This window comes from Conger conger, chromosome 9 (genome assembly GCF_963514075.1).
Source record: "Conger conger chromosome 9, fConCon1.1, whole genome shotgun sequence".
Classification (NCBI taxonomy): domain Eukaryota; kingdom Metazoa; phylum Chordata; class Actinopteri; order Anguilliformes; family Congridae; genus Conger; species Conger conger.
Genome location: NC_083768.1, coordinates 26302129 through 26323661, shown reverse-complemented (window position 1 = coordinate 26323661; position 21533 = coordinate 26302129). Strand labels below are relative to the sequence as shown.

The 21533-nt window shown below is 37.8% G+C and overlaps 1 protein-coding gene across 11 annotated transcripts in view; it reads right to left on the bottom strand.

Annotated features, from left to right (window-relative positions):
• The window catches only part of dtna (dystrobrevin, alpha), a 74664-nt gene continuing 53131 nt past the window's right edge, over positions 1-21533 (bottom strand). For 6 of the 11 annotated variants that reach the window (XM_061253463.1, XM_061253462.1, XM_061253467.1 and 3 more), the window contains 8 exons: positions 18301-18414; positions 17854-17950; positions 16606-16626; positions 12456-12621; positions 10321-10410; positions 9663-9786; positions 9055-9184; positions 1-6011 (listed from right to left, as the gene is read on the bottom strand). In XM_061253463.1, the coding sequence (XP_061109447.1) occupies positions 5970-6011; positions 9055-9184; positions 9663-9786; positions 10321-10410; positions 12456-12621; positions 16606-16626; positions 17854-17950; positions 18301-18414 (784 nt within the window). In that variant the 3' untranslated portion in view covers positions 1-5969. Of the gene's footprint in view, positions 6012-8702; positions 8742-9054; positions 9185-9662; positions 9787-10320; positions 10411-12455; positions 12622-16605; positions 16627-17853; positions 17951-18300; positions 18415-21533 lie in introns of all 11 variants that reach the window. The other 5 variants (XM_061253464.1, XM_061253472.1, XM_061253473.1 and 2 more) reach the window with 2 other exon arrangements.

Here is a 21533-nt window from a genome sequence, read left to right as displayed (position 1 = left end):
TTCACATTTAAATATTTTAATCACTTCAAAATGTAACATGTCCCAGTTGTTTCCAACACAAACAAACAAAGAAACCAAAAAAAAATACAACAATACAAAACAGACATCATTAATTCTATTACAATACCATGAAGTAGGCGTATTTAGTGCTTCCTTGTTCAGTGTATTATTTCTAAAGGTTTCAAGCACAGTAGTAGCATTTAAAGTATTCTTTTTTACAGTTAGTAGTGACAGCTGGACAAATTTACATTTTTGGTTCAAAATACAGTGCCCTTAAAGGGGAACTGCAGTCAAAAGCTATAACATTATATGATTTATGATACATATGGATATGTAGAAAATTATTCCTGAATTCTGCAGGTTGAGGGTGATTGTTTGTGCTCTGAACACTTAAATGCATACAGCTTGTGACATTCCATTACCACTGATGTATTTATGTGATGAGCAAACATTTTACAGTAAAGTATTAGTTGACTAGTTGACCTGGGAATGCTGATGGAGTTGATACGACTCTAGTGTCTGAGTACATGTGCTGTACTTCTAGAATGTAAGGAATTGCTTATCCATATCCATATCCACATGTATATAATATATTATTGATTATTTTACATATACATACATATGCACATGCACACACGCATGTCTGTGCGTGGCCGCGTGTGTGTCTGTGTGCACACGTTTAAAATAATCAATTACAGATTTTGACCAGTGTTCTCCTTACATATTCAGGGCATATTAGTGTCATATTTACAGCTGCTGAATGAACCTTTTTTGGGTCTTGTTTATTAATCAATATTTACATGGTAACACTACATTGTTGATTTGTAAAAACAGGGGAAACCATTGAAAATAAATCCCTTGGTCTTGTCATCAAATCTGTAGTTAAATGGCAGACATTTGTTTCCACTTCCCCCAACAACGGGAAGTGCTATACATTCTCTCCAAATGTCTGTGCTACCATGAATAAAATTGGGCACTTCATGCAAATAAGAAATATTATTTTTTACCAAAACAGTAGTCCCTTCAGTGGGAAATAACTCGAACTCTAAAGACAGTAGGCTGCACAATACATGTTTTGTGTTAGCTGGAGGGGATTGAACTGTTTAACTGAAAAATGGAGGCCAAACATTGGCTAACTGCTTGATTTGTCTGTTACTACATTTAACATCGCATAAACTTTAAAGAGTCATTTGTACAATATGAAAATGCACCCTTAGATATATGCAGTATATGCACACTATATACTGAACAAAGACAAAAGGGCAGTGTCGATGCCAACATTAGAAAAAGAAGAATTTTAAAGCATTGCTATTTTGAATGAAAGCCATTTAAATAAAAATGAAAAATGGGAGTTCAAGACAAAAGTATCAAAGAATGAACAGATGTTCCATATTCATGTTCAAATAGGAGAGGTGGCCCAGTCGGATGCAGCTGCTACTATTATAGTTGGGCAGACGATTCACTGAGTTCAGTCTTCACTGAGTCTTGCTTGCATATAATCAGTACTCTGTTGAACATAACACAACAACCATGCAGTGTGTAAAATTAGCATTGCTTTGTGCCAAATGCCATTGATGCAAACATAATACCTCTTATTACAAAACGTTTAATGATAGAAATGACGGACACATCACCAGCTTTTTTTCTTAATTAGACAAAAACCAGTACCAGTCAAATGTTTGGACCTTGGGGTACTCTTGCTTTTTCTGATTAATGTTTTATTCCCTCTGTAATCAAACAATTCAAATGTGGTCAAAGTGCTGATTATCAGCTTTTATGATAGGGTATTTATTATACATTTTGGTTTTACTGTGTACTAACCCTCACTTTTTATACATAGCCCCTCATTTCAATGTTTGAGAAAAATGAACACAGTGTTTTGAATTTGGTTGCATATTAAAATTATTTAGTCAACAAAGGTGTTCCATGCTGTATCAGCACTTGAATTGAGTTCCACCCACAAATTCTCATAGAGATCCATTCAAATTCAAAGAGGTTTTAGCATCACTTGTAAGACATCACTCTGGTGATGTTGACACTGTAGGTCACAGACTTCATGAAGTCATGGCATGCAAAGGATATGCAACCAAATCCAAAACATAACTCTTTTATTTGACATTATGTTAATTTGTCTCAAACATTGAAAATGAGGCCTACGCATAAAACATCCTGTAATTACATGGTGAAACCAAAATGTATAAAAATACCCTTTAATAAAAGCTGAGAATCTGCACTTTGACCACATGTGAATTGTTTGAGGTTTTATTTCCTCTGTCATCAATCAGAAAAAGCAGAAAAGGACAAGGTGTGTCCAGACATTTGACTGGTGTTGTAGATGGGCTTAGATTTCATTATTTGGAATAAACAAAAGCATAAATGAGTGTATATATCAGCAATGAGAACTGACATTGAATAAGTGATGAAATTCACTATATCTGCAATGAGACAGGAAGTTGTACATGTGCAATAAGAACTATGTTGATTAATAGGATGTCTGCATTAAGAACATATGTTTACTAATAATATACAATACAGCAAGAATGTATCAATAATTGATCTTGAATAAGCAATTGAGTATGGTAAATTGGTAATAATAAAATATTGTTGAATTAACAATTGTGCATGTATCCTAAGACTGTTGAACAAATGATGGAATATCAACGCAATCAGGCTGGATGTTCAATAAGCAATGATATATGAATATATTATGAATGGATTTTGAATAAGAAACGGTATACGTTGAATAAAATTAAGAGTGAGCTATGGACCCAAGTAGAAAAAAGTGGTCTGTTTCCAAATTCACTTTAGACAATGTTAGATGTTACAAATGTGGAGAAAATACCTGAACCAAATGCATTATAGCTGTTTGCTGGAAATTTTAAAAATGATACTTTAAACTGTAAATTATTTGGGCATTTCATGAGTAACTTCACAGTGTGTAAGGGAGGCTTTTGACTTCTGTTCAGTGCTGCCCTGCTTTGTATGGAGTCATGTGGCTCGGTCACATTGTATTTTGCCCAATAATAAAGTCACAAATGTGCAGTTTGGATGAAATCCAGGGTTTCACACCAGTATTCTGTGGTAATGTTAGACTACGTCTTTGGCCTTTCCAGGTTCCCTCATTAAGATGTTTTGCTGACTTCAACAAGCAAACCAGCGGAGGAGGTGAACAGTGAGGGGAGTAGAGAGGGTAAGAGATTCAAGATGATGGCTTTGGACATTCAATATGTTTCAACATTATCAAACAGTACATATACACAATCCTGGTAAATCTATTTAATCGAATTAGCTAAAAAACTGAAAAATAAACGAAGGAAGCCATTTCAATACATGGGTGGTGTGGATAAATTGATTTTCATCTTTACCATTTAGATAAGTTATCCAAGTTATCAAATTAGCTATATTACCTGGCAGCTAATTAGCTTGTTCAACCTACGGTCAACATTAGCCAGTAAACAAAATATTTATTTAATCTGATAGCCACCTTTCACAAAACAATTTGGTGCACAGACTTAATCAGCAAGCATTCTAATCAATACTAAATCTTACTAATGATTAGCCTAATGCAGAATTCACTCTAGTTAGCTGTCTATAAAATTGTCCGATCAGGCATTTTTCTACAAAAAGACACCATTATGTATACCATTATACCATGAAATAGTGTCTATTATGTTGCCTTTTCCCAATCCAGGATAAAGAACATAATGCTGGCTCTCTGGAAGGGAGTTAATGACGGGGCCACATCTCAACTAGCCTTTCTTAAATTGACCTCCTATTGTATTGGGACACACTCAACATGACAGAATACATACTCATGAGCAAGCAGATTTGGCAAATGGGCATAGAGAGCAGACTGAGAAGCAGCCAAAAAAGACACCCAGAAAGGAACTATTATAAAGCCCTTCCAAGCCTCCTGCAATAGAGGGCAGTAGTCATTGTTTTGGTGAGATTCACTGCGATCTAGCATTGTATAACAGAACTGCATAACCACAACACAAAATAACTGCCATTGGGGGAAAAAGCATGAAGTCAGAATAAGATATGAGTCACATTTGAATTTGATCCTGAACATCGGACTGGGACCAATATTATATTGTATACAACAGTGGGAGAAAATCACAGGACAGGTATATAATAATAAGCACATTGTGTGAAAGACAAACAATTTGGGTCAAAGCAAGCTATATTACTTCATTATACACAAACACCAATTAAATAAAAGGTATCATGCAATTCTCTGAATGACTACATAACAGCAGAAGTTCTAATTATTAATGTGAACAAATAAGAAAATATAGAATATTCCAATCAGTATTAACGTTAATCTATGGAACTGCAATGAACAATATTGGATATTATTTTCAATACCTGAAACGCCATGCTGTTTTTGCCCATGTCTTAAAGTGATGCCTCTGCAGAAAATCATGCTGATATACACAAATCAAAGTTTGTAACTACCTTTCAAATACAAATTTCAAGTTGGATGAATTGAATAGAGAACATAGCACTCCAAAACATCAGCTACAACAACTCAACTTATTTATCTTGTAGTATCCTACTTTTACAGCTACTTATACAATGTTGGGTGAGCTCACAAGAGCCTAACATCTGCACACATATTGAAATCAAAATCAAATAAAACCAAACCAGAAAAAAAAAACTATATTTCAATTCGAAACAATTCTCAAAAACACCTGAAGGCCTCTTGTGAGAACCCATATTGTTTATCTAGAACACATGCTCTGTTAATAACCAAACACAGAACACTAATAGAAAATCAACCAATATCTCTCATATTCCTCTGATTTTATGGCACCTGTGGTATTATAGACAGCTGTGTTATTGAGAATTCTCAAATCCCCAACTCACTTCACAGTATACACTTCCTTATGCTGTGGAGTAAAACTAGCTCTTTACATGTCATTTACTGCTTTATTTTACAGTATCACCAGTTTAATGTTGAAAAGTCTACTTCATGCAAAAAAATATATGTATATGTATGTGTATATATTATATATCTATATACTACACACACACACAGACACACACACATACAGATGCACGCACACACACACACACTCATATTTACACAAGCAATATGGCTGAGATATTTTGATTTAAAAAAAATTCACTTGAAATTCAAGTCAGTCCTTTGCTTACAGTTCCAACTATCTGAGGTTCAAAATCCTTAAAGGGTAACTGAAAAAGATCAATTTAATATGTTGTTCCTTAATATGTGGTTCCTGCATTGTCGCAGGTACAGTAAGTGTATTGCAAATAAAATACATTTGAAACTGAATTTATTCTTGATCCTGGTAAGATGGTACTGGGTAACAGACCAAAAACATTTTGAAGTTGCTTCTTTTCTAAATTATTTAAATGAGTTACTAGATGTAAAGGACCTTCAAATGTAAGGAACAACACAAGAATTTTGAGATTTTCAGTAAAGCTGCTGTGTCCTTTAAAATACAAACAAAAGCAAGAAGACTGTGATGATACATTTATGTTCAGCAGGATAAGACACGCAGAGTGAGGGCTATGACTCAAATTTTAGTGGCACTTGTACATTTCTGAAAATGAATACGCTAAATAAGCACAGTAAATCAAACACAAACCTAGCATTTTTCCCAGACTTTATGTGAAGAATATTTCATTGCTTAAATGAAGTGTAATAGTGAAAATCACAACACCAATGATAATACTGCTATTACGGCTATTTGGAAAATGCGGCAGTAAGCTGCCGTTTCCTGTCGTGGTAGAGGAAATGAATCATGGTAAGCAAAGATGCAGAAAAATAACTAAATATGGATATATTACTTTTTAAACCAATGACTAACTACAATCTTTCGGAAGCAGTTCCAGTGCTTTTGCTGAGGGTTTGGCTGCAGGCCTCATGCTCCTTCTGTTCCCCCGACTGCACGAGCTGAGCTCCCTCTTCCACTGCCGTCCCCCCGTCCTCAGCTCCACCCTCACAGGCCGTACCTCCCCCCTCCGGGCTGGGCACGGCTCATCTAGGGAAACACCACAGGCTCAGGCTTTCGCTTCTGACCTCTGACCTCTGACCTCTGACAGCTCACGAACGTTCAGGGATGGTGTGCTTTGCCAAAACCATCTACATGTTACTGGATAAATATATTGTGTTTCAAAGAGAACTGGAAATCATGAAACCCCATGTCAGTGAATATGCCACATTTCTATGGCAAAAATAAGTGCTCTTCAGAGCTAAAAGATGCAGCCACAAGGTGCATCTGCAATTTCATAGGAGCAGAGCATGCTTGGCAAGTAATGTCTGTCCAAAAAGTGTCATGTAAAGATACAGATGAAAGGCATAACGTAATAGATCATATCATTTCAAAGAGAGGACACAATGAATAATAATAAAACAACCATTTGGAAATCTAGAGATCAACTCCCATAATCTCAGAAATAAATATTTTTATAAAGCCAGTGAAATCTTGTAAGCACATACTCAAAAAATTAAAATTCAGGGACAGCAACAGGCTCACCAATTCAATCTGATCATAATCACCTATTATAATTATTACAACTATTATTATTAGATACTATTCTATTAGCATGTATTGCAGTATAATTATTTTTATTACAGTATAAAAGCTGACAGGATGGTGACAGTAACATTACAACAGTGGTATGTAGAAGAACATCTCAGAACTCATGACACATCAAATCTCTAAGTGGATAGGCTACAGCAGCAGAAGACCAATAAATATAAAAAATAAGTCTAATAAATACCCTAATGAAGTGCTCACTGAGTTTGTGTCTCAGGCAAGTTACTGTTGAATGTAATTCAATGTCTGTATACAATGGAATAGCAATTGCTGGTTTAACTCACACCCAGCAAAAAAAATGGCGTCAGCCTACATTATGTTCTTTATTATAACAACCATTGATATGCCCATTGAGTGCACAATCTAGCATTCTAGCATTTGGCTGGAGAGATAATAAATGTATTTTGAAAAATTACTTTGGGTGCGCCTTGATACACAGCTCCACGTTAAAGTTGCCCTTACGTGCAGATCAGATTTCCCAACCCCAATTCTAATTTGCAGCTTACAATGAAATGCTAAACTAATCCTCATCATCATTATTTGTTAAATGACAGTTATGGCACAGAATATTTTTGAATATTTCTAGTTTACTGTATCTTAAGATAGTATGCTAGTTTTGGATGAGCTCATGGACTGGTCTCGGCCTATTTTTGAAATATGACACTATGCTACCCCTACTGTTGGAACATTGCAAGTATTTCAGACAGCGATAGATTAGAGCGCTCACATTTGCCACCATCTAGTGGTGGTTGTGTGAACAACAAGTAGTTACTATGCAAATTTGCCACTGCCCAGCGGATCACCCAAGGCAGCACCGCCAAAAGAAACAAGAAACCACTGTACTACAGTTGAAGATGTTATGGACTGATGGCTGACAGTGGCATAATGTCCTCCTAGTCAATGTTTTGGAATGCATGTTTGGGAAGGCTGAATGGATTTGGGACAACAGGCAATAACAACGTATGCAAAGGACATAATGAACAGTCATATGTCAGATTAGTGGCAGAAAACATGCACTGTAAACACATACACATGAAATGAAGGATGAATTATGCCACTGCTCATTTAAAGGGAATATGGCAAGCACCCATGCTTAGCCTATGTGTGGCCATGCCTTTGCCATGCTCAGCTGCTGAACTATGAACATTGATTCAGACATGCCCTCTTCTCATCCGTGCTTGTTTTGGCCAGTTGCATTTGAGTCCTTAAAATATGGTCAGACAATTTTACATGGTATTTCATAGTCATTAGTCCTTCTATGTATATTTTAAGTATAATATCAGGAACCTGTTTTGTCCTTTTTTCGAACCAAATTTTAAATTTTCTCGCAATTTGCAATGTCTGGTCGCAGACTAAAGTCTGCCCTTGTCTAACATGCCTTCCTAGGCAATGCTTTAGGTAGCCCTACCTGTCAGGGTCATAACATCACTGCAAAACGTGACTGTCTTAACAAGAATTTTAGTCTGATAATAATACGTAAGATCTTATTTCTTTTTCTGTCAAGTAAAATTTTCTTATTCCACTGCCAAACCGTGAAATGAGTCTTACCTCATTGGTCTTATTTAGCAAAAAAGAAAGAGAGATATGACAAAAAAAAAGTAGTTTTTTGCAGTAATGATACAATGAGCTTAACCAGGTTGATTGATGAGATAAGACAAACAATCTTATCGGGATGTGCTTTGAAATCAAGCAATGGTCAGTTACTCCTTCTGATAAACCATTAAATGGTATAGATGAGGGTCCAATTGTAGATATCAAACTAAATCAAACCAAATCGAAGGCTGAGCCTATAAAGTGAAGATGGCAAGACTTGCAATGACCAATCAGTTTGATGGAAACAGACTGTGAGACTACGATTTGGCCAATTATATGCCAGTGTGGGAACCTCAGGCCACACTGTTGCCACACTGTTGCTAGCACAGTGAATTCAAATGCCTCAGTTTGGACATGCCAACCAACAGCCCTTTTTTCTTTTTTTATTTCAGTATGAAAATAATTGTTATATTGTGGTAACCTTCAAACCACATATTTACTACTAATATTCTTATAATAATGCATCACTGGAGATCTGAGAAAAAGGTGAGTGAGACAGAAGTTGAAAATCAAGCAGGAAGCATTTTTTAGAGCACTTACTTAGAAACGGATGGAATGCGCTCATTCCTGCAAAGTGACCTAGAGGCACAGGACAGCACCAGGAAAAAAGGCAGAATCAAAGAAATTAGGAAAATGACTGAAAAGGAGGGGGAAAAACCTCTTTTCACAGATTTTCCAACAGAGACAGTACACATGAACAGATAGAGAGCAGGTGCAAGCTTGAAGATATTATATACTTGCAGGCAGCCTGTTTTTCACACTAGCAGCAGAGATAAGCAGCTCAGATCACACACTTCTGCTCAGGCTCCAGCCAAGGATAAGTAGAGGATATTGCTGGAGTTACACGCAGTGGTCTGTTGATGTAGTTGTTTGGTGAAAAGTGAGTGCTCACCATGTACGTTTTCTCTTGCTGGTTCTGTTTCAGGAACTCCTCCATCTTCAACTCATTTTCAAGTTGTCGAACAGAGTCGTTTTCGTAGCTCTCGACATCCGTTCTCATGAAGTCTGCATCATCTGCTCCCCTGACACAATTTCATCATTTACAGCTTAGTTATTTTGTGTTATTTTTGTGACTTACAAAAGGTGGGTAATACAACAATTCACATCTTAGCAAGTAATATGCTGCATTGAAAAAAAACTGCTTCTAACAGCAGGTGAGGTTTGAATTCCCACCACTGGTGATGTAGAGGGAAGGTCAGGAATAGGGGATCCAAGGTGCGTTGGAAAGAAATGGGCTTTAATGTGACAGCACAAGATGGACAGAAAATTATTTCCTGATAGTGATAGCCATTTCACCACTGTGGTGCCCGGACAGAGATGGACACACTGACAAACACTGACACCAAATAACATGTTAACAGGCAAGCCATGGGCTGCTAATGCTACTTTGTGCATTTTAATTTTGTCACATACAGGACTTAATAAGTTTTATTTATCAAGTTGAAAAAGACGAGGGCATTTAAATGTTAGTGAGGATGCTGCTCAACACAGCGGTGGTACCCTGGTTTTCGGGCGTGGATTTGTGCAAGGAAAGCCTTCTCTGAAGTGGGCGACAGGACCAGGTCATCAAACTGAGGGCGGCCGAAGTCCGAGTCCACGTTGCTCTCCGTTTCACTGCCAGCCTCTAAGGAACACATTGAATAACACATTCAACAATGGTTATGAATGAAATATTCCAGGCATATGTTTATGAAAATTCAATGCCTTTTACATCTTTAATGACTTTTTAATTTAAAAAAAGTTAAAAAAAAAAAAGGAAATAAATGTAAAAAAAAAAAAAAAAAAAACTTTTTTTTGAATTGATTGAACTATTGAACTATTCTTTTTCAATAGTTTGAAATTGGTCCTTAGTGTGTGCAAAATATGGTCGCTTGAGGGTTAAGTCAAGATCAAATCTACCATTCATCTAAATTGCTAAATTCAAAACATGCTGGAAATATGTGAAATATGTAACATTGAGACTTCAACAGACATAAGAAATATCTTGGCCAAACATGATTCACTGTAATTGAGTTCCAAACATAACCTTTGCATGTTCAAACATGTTTGTCATTGATAACAAACTATAGCTAATAACAGGGTAAGGATGAAGTAAATATAATTGGTGAATCTTTCAGGTTCCTATTGGAGTTTTGTAGTGGTTGTGTACGCATCTCACCTGAATTGAGCTCCTTGACAAGTGATGACATGGTGTTTGTGATGGAATCTGCTGCCACCAGCAAGTCATTTCTCAAGTTCCTCCTGGAGCCTGTTGAACACAAACGGCCATTTAAAGAGAACAGGATCAGGAGAGCACACACTGCATTCCACTGTTGCCTGGCAACACCAAGGCAAAAAGCAAGCTTGTTCCATGGCTTGCATAAATAACCTTCTGAGAGCTGTTCCCTTCAACACACACTGTAAATATAACAGACTAAGAATATAGCCTGGCATCACAGACTGTGTGGGTTGTAGAAATATCCATAATCAGGGTGTCAGTGGAGAAATAATTAACTTAACAGCTCAAACGTCATCATTTAAACACTGTCAGAAGCCTGCTGGGACACACATCAAAGCATTATTTCAGGAGCTTTTTCTTCAAAATTAATTAGTCAAGTAGCACACACATGCATTATACAGTACTATGATAAATTATGTTAAAAAAAATATCCAGAAAGTAAAGATGGCTTCAAAAATAATGAAATCAACAGTTTTAAATATCAAGAAATGACTATATTACTATAATGAAAAACTAAATCAAATCAATATTTGTTGTGACCACTCGTCACCTTTAAATCTGCATAAATGTTCTTAGGTACACTGTTTTATAAGAAAATCAGCTGGTACTGTAGATTGTACCAAACATATTGCAGAACTCTGACTTTGGCTGTCATGCTTGCCTCTGACTATCCAGATAATCCCAAACTTTTATCTGAAAAGTGGTCTATTACTCAATATGTTCTATTACTTTATTTATTAAAATGCAAAAATGTCAGTGTACCATTTATTTTTTTGGTAAATTAATGTTAATCTCACATTTTCCCTTTTCTCCTGACACACTAATGCCGAAAACAAATCAAAATAAATAAATAAAAATATCTAAGACCAAATATATATGTAAAACCCAAACTCAAGAAGCCATACTGTAACTCACATAATGCTGAATGCCACTCCATAATTTTATTACAGTTATCATTATAGCCTTCTGTATAAGTTATGCCTCTGTTTGAACAGTAAATACAAGCTTTATCAAAGGTAATCCCTTCAAAGCAATATGTGCAGGCCCTATGACTGAACACAGGGGGGTGATGAACACCAACAAATGTTCTGGAACAGATGTATATGACGTCATTTCTTTGCAGAGACGATGACTCTGCTGTAATTCATGTTGGAGGCTACATAAACAATTTAATTTTCATAGCAGTCCAGTCACAGGCTGCGGGTGTAATGCAACAGACAGTTGCATTTTGTAAAATGATGTAATCATTATTGTCTTCCTATTACACAAAGAACTGAAGAATTTCTGTCTTAACATGCTGTGGACACAGGACACACTGATCTCTGTTGTATCAACCCAGGAACTGCCCCGTTAACCTCATTTCCACTTCGCTAAATCACCCAGCATTCTGAAGTCAGGTTGTGTTGTTCTTTGGTTCTGAGAGGAATAGAGCAGATAACCCCTTCACCAAGCAATAATGACAGCACAATACATCTAAACTGAAAGAATATATTTGACAGTTGTATGCATCTTACCATTCTAAATGGACAATATACATGCTGCTGGAGCTAGCTCAATTAGGTCCTACTAAGTGTCTGTGCAGGGAATGTTGATTTGGCAAACTCCATATTGATCTAAATCAGGAGACTGAGTTTGTTTGTGTACACACACAACATTCCCTATTCCTCTGCCTGGGCTTGCTGTCCTTGTTGTATCAGCATGTCTGCTGGTGCAGGATGTCCATTCCTTTCAGAATCCTCAGACCACTGTAGCCTGATGGGAATTCTCTGGCTAATCTGTTTAAAGGCCCACACACATCAGCGTTCTCTTCCTGGCTGTGACGTTTGCAGTTCAGCTCAAAAACATTAAAAACATGCTTGTAGGCCTTCAATGTATAAACAAGATTCTAATTCACTATATGATGTACTGGCTTTTAATAAACAACTTATACGAGCCAGGTGATACATTATCATTAATCGTGTGAGGCAAGGGGACTTGGCTTGCTTCAATAGCAGCGTCAATTTGAACACACCCCCAACTGTGAGTGAGGTCAACCTCGCTTGGCAGAAGGTAGTTGGGCATTCGGGGTGGCCTACCCTGAGCAAAAGCCTCTTGGACGTCACCTCCCACACCAGTGAGCGAATCCTGAGGCGTGTGGGTGGGTGTGGTGCAGGCGGAAGCTGGCCCGGAGCGGATGGGCATGGGGATTGGCCGGCTGATGGTGTGACTAGGGGAGGAACGAGGGGAACCCGCCCCCTGAGTCTGAAATAAAAGGAGAGGTAACGTCCACCGTGAGCCAAAATGGCCTCTTTTCTGGAACACTGTAACATGGCAATTACACATCATTCACAATAATGCACAAAGGGTTGGATATTTTAGCATGGCACAAATTAATACCATAGAAACGTATGACAAAGCATTTAGTTTCTTAGTCTCTTATGCTTTAAAACATTGCTTGTTCACCAGAAAGAACAGAATGGAATCCCTTGCTACCACTACTTCAAGACCAACAGCCAAGCATGCCACAATGCAATTTAAGTTCAGTTAGCAGCATTTCAGTAAATTCAAATCACAGCAAAAACATGACATGCGGTTAGTTTACAGCATTAACTGCATTTTCATGTTCATGAGCTATGCAACAAAAACACCCTCAAGTAAAAACAAAATGATAGGTAACAGAGCTTATTAGTCATGAATTCATAGAATCTTCATGAAAATTACTGCCAAAAAACATAAAATACCAACAAAAAAAAATGCAATCATGTTTTGGTGGAATTACACAATATTTTGCTATAATTGCTCTTTTATACTGCTATGATATCTTGTAGGAACACATTGTGAATGGTACCTACTCTGCAGCACTTGAAAAGCAAGTCTTGTTTAAAACAACAGCTGTAGTTGCAGCTAGAGGCAATTTATTTTACTGAAATAATGTGAAAAATGTGCTTGGCAGCACAGTGATAAGCTTCAATTGTTCTAAACTTTTGATTATTATTATTTTTTTCATCAACAGTTTTATTAAATTGTATTTGTTACAAAATTTGTTTTCACCATGTAGAAATGACATGAGTTTTCATACATAGTCCCCCATTTCAGGGCACTATAATGTTTGAGACAAATGGCTTCACAGGTGTTTCTGATTAATCAGGGGTGTTCAATTGCTTCCTAAATGCAAGTATAAGATAGCATTCAGGATCTAGTCTTAATTCTAGGTTTTTGTCTTTGTTGTTTGTTATTGCCGTTTGACATTAGGATCAGAGTTTTGCCAAGGAAGCCAGCAGAGAGAAAAAACACCCCAGAAATATAGGCCAAACCTTAGGCTATTTGGAACATCATTAAGAAGAAAGGGAGTACTCATAATCATAAAAGGCCTGGTAGGCCAAGGACGACCTCTACATGGCCATATTGAAGAAGATACATGGCCCCAAACACCTGTCTGACAGGTGTCTGAAATACTCTTTCGGAGTCAAGTGTGGATGGGTCAATGAACTGCTATCCTCAGAAGACATCACAAACAGACCTACACTGCAAGATGCGACTAGTTAGCTGCAGAAACAGGATGGCTAGGTTACAACTTACTAAGACGTACCTAAAAGAGCCTTCAGCATTCTGGAAAAAAGGTCTTGTGAACAAATATTCACTTATCACTTATTCAAATATAAGATCGATGGCAAGAGCAAAGTGTGGAGGCCAAAAGGAACTGCCCAACATCCAAAACTTTCACACCCCCTCCTCATCTGTGAAACATATCATTATGGTTTTGCCATGTATGACTACCACAGGTACTTGTCTTCATTGATGATGCGCTACCTGGAACTACTGATAGCAGCAGCAAAATATATTCTAAAGCGTACAGAAGCATCTTGTCTGCTCAAGTTCAACTAAATACCTCCAAACTCATAGGACAGTGCTTCATCCTACAGCAAGATAAAGATACCATACATACTGCTAAAGCAACAAAAGAGTTTTTCAAAGGCAAAAACTAGAAAACATTTTACTGGCCAAGTCTGATCGGAATCCAATTGAACATGCGTTTCATATGCTGAAGAGAAAACTTAAGGCAACTCGCCCCTGAAACAAGCACATAATGGCTGCAGTACAGGCCTGGCAGAACATCTCCAGAGAGAATACTCAGCACCCAGTGATGTATATGGGCCACAGACAACCAGTCACTGCATGCAAAGGATATGTGACATATGTTTCATTTACATAACATTAATATGTCCCAAATATTATATACATAAATTGTGCCATCCATAACCATTTGGACGATGACACTATTTTTGTTTTTTGGAATGTATTCTCCAGCACATTGAATTTGAAATGAAACAATTAATAATACGTTAAGGAACCACAACTCCCACAATCCCACAGGACTATTCCATATATATCCACATATATACCTGAATTGATTCGCCGTCTTTCGCGTATGCAATTAGAGTAAAACTACGCAAGTAGTCTCTCTTTCCCCAGCTAACACTAACACTCCCACTTTTACCTTTCCTTTGTTACAAGGACACACGCTTGCTCTACTAACTTCCCGTTAGTTTATCTGTTCTGTGTTTGTACATTTGTTTAATAAATATATTTTATTAAACCCGGTGTCTGTTTTGGCGTCACATAGACATGAGAGCCGAGTTAAAGCAGTCTTTCGAAGAACTTCCAACCTTCAGGTTATCGGTATGTTCAATCATATTGGTTATTTTAATTATTCATTAAAATACTAAATTTGTGGTTAGATATTTCTGATAACAGTAATTTTATGAGACTGATTACTTTTAGCAGTTATACTGCTACATAACATTAATTGGCGCCCCGGTTTCGTAGAGAGTAAAATTCCTACATTATTTGGCAGCCCGTGCGAGGACCCTACACTCTTATAGATAGTACCAAAATAATTGGACAATTGGCTGTCAGCTGTTTCTTGGCCAGCTGCATGTTGTAGTTCATGTACAAATAATTTTTTCATGCACAAAGGTCTAGAGTTGCATTTGGAGTCTGTTGCTGTTGTCTCTCATGAGTACCAATGAAGTGTCAATGCCAGTACAGCAGGCCATCAGAGGGTGGATCAGAGATACAGTAGCCAAAACATTGGATGTGTAAAAATCAAACTGTTTGGTACATTGTTAAGAAGCAAGAATGCACCTGTGAACTCAAACAACCTGATGGATAATGGAAGACCATTATAGTAGATGACTGAAGAATGAAGATAAGTTCTGTGGTGTACAGAAACATCTTATCTGTTCAAAATATACTGTTGACAGCCCGACACTCTGTACCAAAAGATTGTATAGCTGTACAATAATTCAAGCTCATTGGTTGAAAATGGTTGAAACTGCCACAGCCAATGGTTGAAACTGCCACAGCCAATAGCGTTTCAACGTCAGCACATTTACAGAGAAGGGGGAGGGATAACCGGTGTTGTGGTTTGAGGTTGTTTGTTGCTGCTATTCCTCTCTTGAGTCTGAAATTACCTATTGTACCTTTAAAGCTAAAGCTGACAGTCTGTACTTTAACCTCACATTATATAATTTCCAATCCAATGAGCTAGAGTACATTCATATTCAGAATTTATTCTGTGGATATTACATACAGTATATACAACAATTTGTATTTGTGTATTTGTAGGTTGTAAACCTTTCCAATGAACAGTTTGTACAGTAGTACCCAACTCAAAGTATAGCATTACTGATAGCCCCACAGCCTCTCAGAAATAGTGCTGCTGTACTATTTCTTGCCGGAAGCTAATTATAAGTATCAGTCACGTCTACATTAAGAGGAATGGCTGGTACATGAAGACTGATTGGCTGTTTCCATGGAGACTATTAGGATACTGTATAGACCATTTTACTAACCAGTGCAGGAAAACAAGGGGTCATTATTTACCTCACCACACAAGAAAATGAAATGCAAAAACTACAGCCATGGGCTTTTAGTATAAAGGAAAATAATGCACTTCCCTCAAAACATAAATTTGATGCATTCATATGAAGAGGACATGGGAGAAAAAGCAATTCACTTTTGACATTTTGAGTAATCGGGACTTATTGGTGAACTGCATATTCAATCACTTTCAAGTTAATGCAGTGATAAAATAGAATACATATATTTAGAATATTTTACATCAATATCATACAGGCCAGAATACAAACGCAAACAATTTTGGACTGAAAACCAGATGGTTGAATCCCAGTTCTCTTCATATTCAGTGAAAGCGGTGTTGGTTTGCTTATTTCACACACTTACTGCATTCTTCAGCTCTTCCTCCTGTTGAAAAAGGGTTAATAAAATGGAAAGCATCTTAGAAGGAGCACAGTATTGTGTACCCTTACAGTATTTTTGATCTTTTAAGCATCACTAATTAATATATCACTGCTGTCACCAATGAGAAAGATAAAAATGTGTACTACCCTTCATACCTTCATACCAACCTTCATGCACACAGCACCTCCTTAACACTTGTAAGGCCAGAGCTGACGTATTTTTTAGACTTAAAATATACTCCAACACTGTGAATGCAACACCCTCTTCCCACGACTTTTCATAAATGTGAAATGTGTTTCATGAATAGAATTTTTGAAATTCAATAAAATCGACTCAGTAAAGAAATACAGGCAGTCTGTACGATTTTCTTCACAAAACCCACCACCAGATGAAAAGCAGAAGGTGCTGGTACCTACAGTAGGTGTGAATGTTCTCTCCTTCATCACATGCTATTCAGCAACTGAAAGATCAAGGCTTTCTGTCCTTTATTTAGGAAATATTTTTGTAATATTGCATAAGTTGAAAAACAAAAGTCATCACTGCCACAAGAAATCTTTAACCACTGTTTACAGCTTTGCTTACAAAGATGACATTATGGGGTGTTGCCAAGCAGCTGCAACCAAGAGCAATAACGGTCATGAAGTACAGTCACATTGATAAGGCAGGTAGGCGGTCATAAATTTAAAAAAAAAATGCTTTGTGCTATATTTAATATGCATTTATGCAAACAAAGAAACATGAGAAATGACATGTCTATTTAAATCTGGTGTATTGATACAGTTTTTTATAGCTGTAAAGCGGTGAATTTTTAGCCCCCCCAATGTTACTTAGCTATTATTTGGCCAACTTTAGATATTATTTGGCTTTCTTTTGATATTACGCTAGTTTTGGAGAAGTTCATGGAATGCTCTTAAAACTCTTACAAGAAATACAACACTCCGGTGTCCCCTACATTGCATGTATTTCAGATATGCTCACATTTGCCACCTGGTGGTGGTTGTGCGAACAATAAGTAGTTACTGTGAAAAAAAGAAGAAGAAATTTGCCACCACCCTGCAGTCTCCCGAGACAGAAGCGCAAAATGAAACACGAAACCACTGTATACATATATACATGCAGGCATTTGTTCTGGATTGGTTTCACTGAACAACTGAGTTCCAAAAAGCTACAGCAGGCAGTGGTAATGAATGGAGACAGTCACCCTGTGTGGCAGGTGTGCAGAGTTCATACCTTCAGCAGTCTCATGAGACCCTCCAGTTGCACCATCAGTTCTCTGCGGCTCTCCTGAAGAGCAGACATCCTCTGCTCCAACTCATCCTTGCGTTGCCTGACAGGAGAGGAGTCCCAATATTACCGACAGAACCGTGCAACCTGTGCCAGTTTATAATCGACTCAGCATATATTACCCACATACCCATCAAAATAGTATTTGTTTTGGATTCAAATACTTTTCTTGACGAGGCTAGGAGCAGTTTGGAAATTGCCCTAAGTCACACCAATTGTATATTTCTGAGTAGTCAGCACTCCCATAATATCCAGTTAGTTAAACAACAATGATCTATGCTCCTGCAGGCCAATTGTCAGTGAGATATGTACCTCCTCTTCATTGGCTCTATACAGAAGTGCTATGCAGCCAGGAAGCTGTGTGCACGCGTATCTGGGTGTAAGTGCGGGTACCTGAGAAGTCGAAGCTCAGCCAGCAGGGTGGGGTTTTGCTGGGCCTTGTCAGGAGGCAGCTGAGAGGCCTGCTCATGTTCCAACCGCAACCGCTGAATCTCTTGCAGTATCTCTCTGTGACCCACATATGCACATGGTAAGACCATCGATTATTGACTAATTATTGCAGATTGATTGATAGCCAAGAAATAAATACATGCCAATAAAGCATTTTTTTCAATGAATGAATTTGAAGTTCAGTTAATCTTTCTCAATATGGACAGCATGCCATAATGCATTATTTCTTAGATGTGTATTTAGGACCACTGTTCGCTAACATGTTGGAATGTGACCAATATAGCAGATGTTTTGACACGGTTTCCTTGGTACATCTGGCCCTGACCTTTTTTTTTTTTTTCCAGACAAAAAAATGAAATTCCGAATCCAATTACATTTCAAAATTTTGGATTTTCATTGATTCTATTTCAAAAAGAATCAAAACTTCAACACACACTGGTGATACATGGATCAGCCCTGAAGTGTTCAGAAACCGCACGTATTCATAAATCACCCACCTGCCAACTAATGATTTCATCCCAGTTCTGAAATCCGCACCGAACCTGCATAATACCGCTATTTCTCATCGAAATACCGTACAAAAAGTGTTGGGGAAGCTACTCTGAAAATGTAGTGACACAACCTACCAAATACTTGACACGGAAAAAACAGAATGTAATTGTGACTCAACACGATAAATGGAGAACCGCCATGCAGCTAGAAATGAAAATGTAAGATCACAGCTACAAAATGAGGTATCATTTGTTGGGATTTTGGAGATATGGCTAGTATGTGTGTCTGACGTAAAAGACGTAGCTAGCCTATTAATTCACAAAGACACGGTTGGTTTGGTAGTTTATCGTTGAGTATAATAAGCTAGCTTTATAGTTTAGCCCCTGTTTTAAATATAATTTGGTAGTTGACTGAACTAAACTAACAAACGTGTTGTGAGACAATTTTATGTTAAACCAAACATAATGTTAGGTAAGGATGTTTTGTATCGTGTCAGACGATCAGACCTACACGCCTTTGTCACGCAAGACATACAAAAATCCAGGTGTACATACAAAATTGAGCTTGCTTCCCTTTAGTAAGCAGAACTACCTACTAAAACAGTGTTTCTTAACTGGTGGGTCGCGGCATGATTTTCATGCATTATTTTAAGGCAAAGCACGCCTTAGAGATGGATGAGTATAGCCAACCATGCGATTTTACTTGTATATGTGAGGCACGTTTGGGAGGGAGATATACAACAACAGTTTCTCTACAGTAGAGATCTGCCTACCACTACAACGGCAGACAAGATTTTCAGCTCTGTGGATTTGTACTTGGGTTCTGTGGGCCTGAGCTGGGACAATTGCGTTGGGATTACAACTGATGGTGCTGCCTGCATGACTGGCAGGCATTTGGGAGTGGTGAAAAGAATTCTTGAGAGGGCACCTAATGCAACCTGGAACCATTGCTTTCTCCATCGGGAGGCATTAGCCGCAAAAGACATGGTGCCAGTGCTTGATTGCTCATTGAAAGATGTTGTAAAAGTGGTGAATCACATTAAACACAGTGGCAAGAATAGCCGGTGTTTCAAAACACTTTGTAAAGACCTGGGCGCAGAGCACTTGCAGTTGTTATATCACTCGGAAGTTCGCTGGCTGTTGAGAGGAAAACTTTTGACTCGGTTTTACGAACTGAAAGAAGAAACAACAGCTTTCCTCTCCGAGACTAACTCGCTTTATGCTGAGCTGTTTGACAGTAAGTTCTGGCTGGCCCACATTGCCTTGTTGATGTGTTCGAGCACCTAAACACACTGAACTTATCTTTGCAAGGGAAGGGGAATGATCATTTTGAGCAGTCCGATAAAGTGAATGCGTTTAAGAAGAAGATCACACTGTGGGAAAACAGAGTGTTGAAAGACAAGCTGGACATGTTTCCCAACGCCCATCATGAAATACTTCAGCTGGACACTGTCGCGGACAAAAATGCCCTGAAGAGCAGCATTATGGCGCACCTCAGGAAACTGCAAACGCGGTTTCATGATAACTTCCCAGAGACATCGAGTGAAGATGAACAGTGGGTGCGTGATCCCTTTGGAATCGACCTCGAAAGCGTTGTGTTGCCATGTAATGAAGAGAATCAGCTGATTGAGCTTTCATGCGACCAGACACTGAAAGATAAATTTGGAGAAGTAAGCCTCTCTCACTTCTGGTGCAGTGTCATGGCTGAGTATTCCTCCTTGGCTATCCGTGCAATTAAATTCTTACTGCCCTTCAGCACTACTTATCTCTGTGAAAGTGGATTCTCCACTCTGGTCCAGCTCAAGTCCAAGCAAAGAAACAGGTTGGACACTGAACATGATCTACGTGTAGCTCTGTCTACCATAGTGCCTGATTTTGAGTCTCTGATCAGATCTAAAAAGCATCCCCAGTTCTCTCATTAATGATCCTAAAACAACCTAGGCTAATTTGCTGAATTGTTAAAACAGCCTGTTCTGGTCTTTTCATTGTAAATCTGGTCATTGTAAAAGGAGGTAGGCCCACCTCTTATTATTTGCAGTGTTCACATCCAGTTCATACAGATGTCAAATCTAAATGGATGAAATGTTTCAGTATTTTGCCAATGGATATTTTAATGCAAATGCCAATTTAATATCATATGTGCAGTAATATTTTCCCCAGTTCTCTCATTAATGATCCTAAAACAGCCTAGGCCTAATTTGCTGAATTGTTAAAACAGCCTGTTCTGGTCTTTTCATTGTAAATCTGGTCATTGTAAAAGGAGGTAGGCCCACCTTATATTATTTGCAGTGTTCACATCCAGTTCATACAGTGTGATGTCAAATCTAAATGGATGAAATGTTTGAGTATTTTGCCAATGATTTAATATTTTAATACAAATGCCAATGTAATATCATATGTGCAGTAATATTTTTGAGAAATAAAATAAGTTGTCTTGAATGTAACCTAACGACCTAATGACCATAGGGAATTGTGGGTCCCAAGGCCAGACCAGTTAAGAACCACTGTACTAAAAGATCTGTGAAGCAGCCAATTTAATTCACACAGACGAGGTTGGTTCTGCAGCTTATCTCTGACAATGATTAGCTAGGTTTATAGTTTAGCCTGTTTTGAATATAATTCAGAAGTTGGCTACATAGCTATCTGTGATTACAAACATGCTATGAGCCCATTTGACCTGAAACC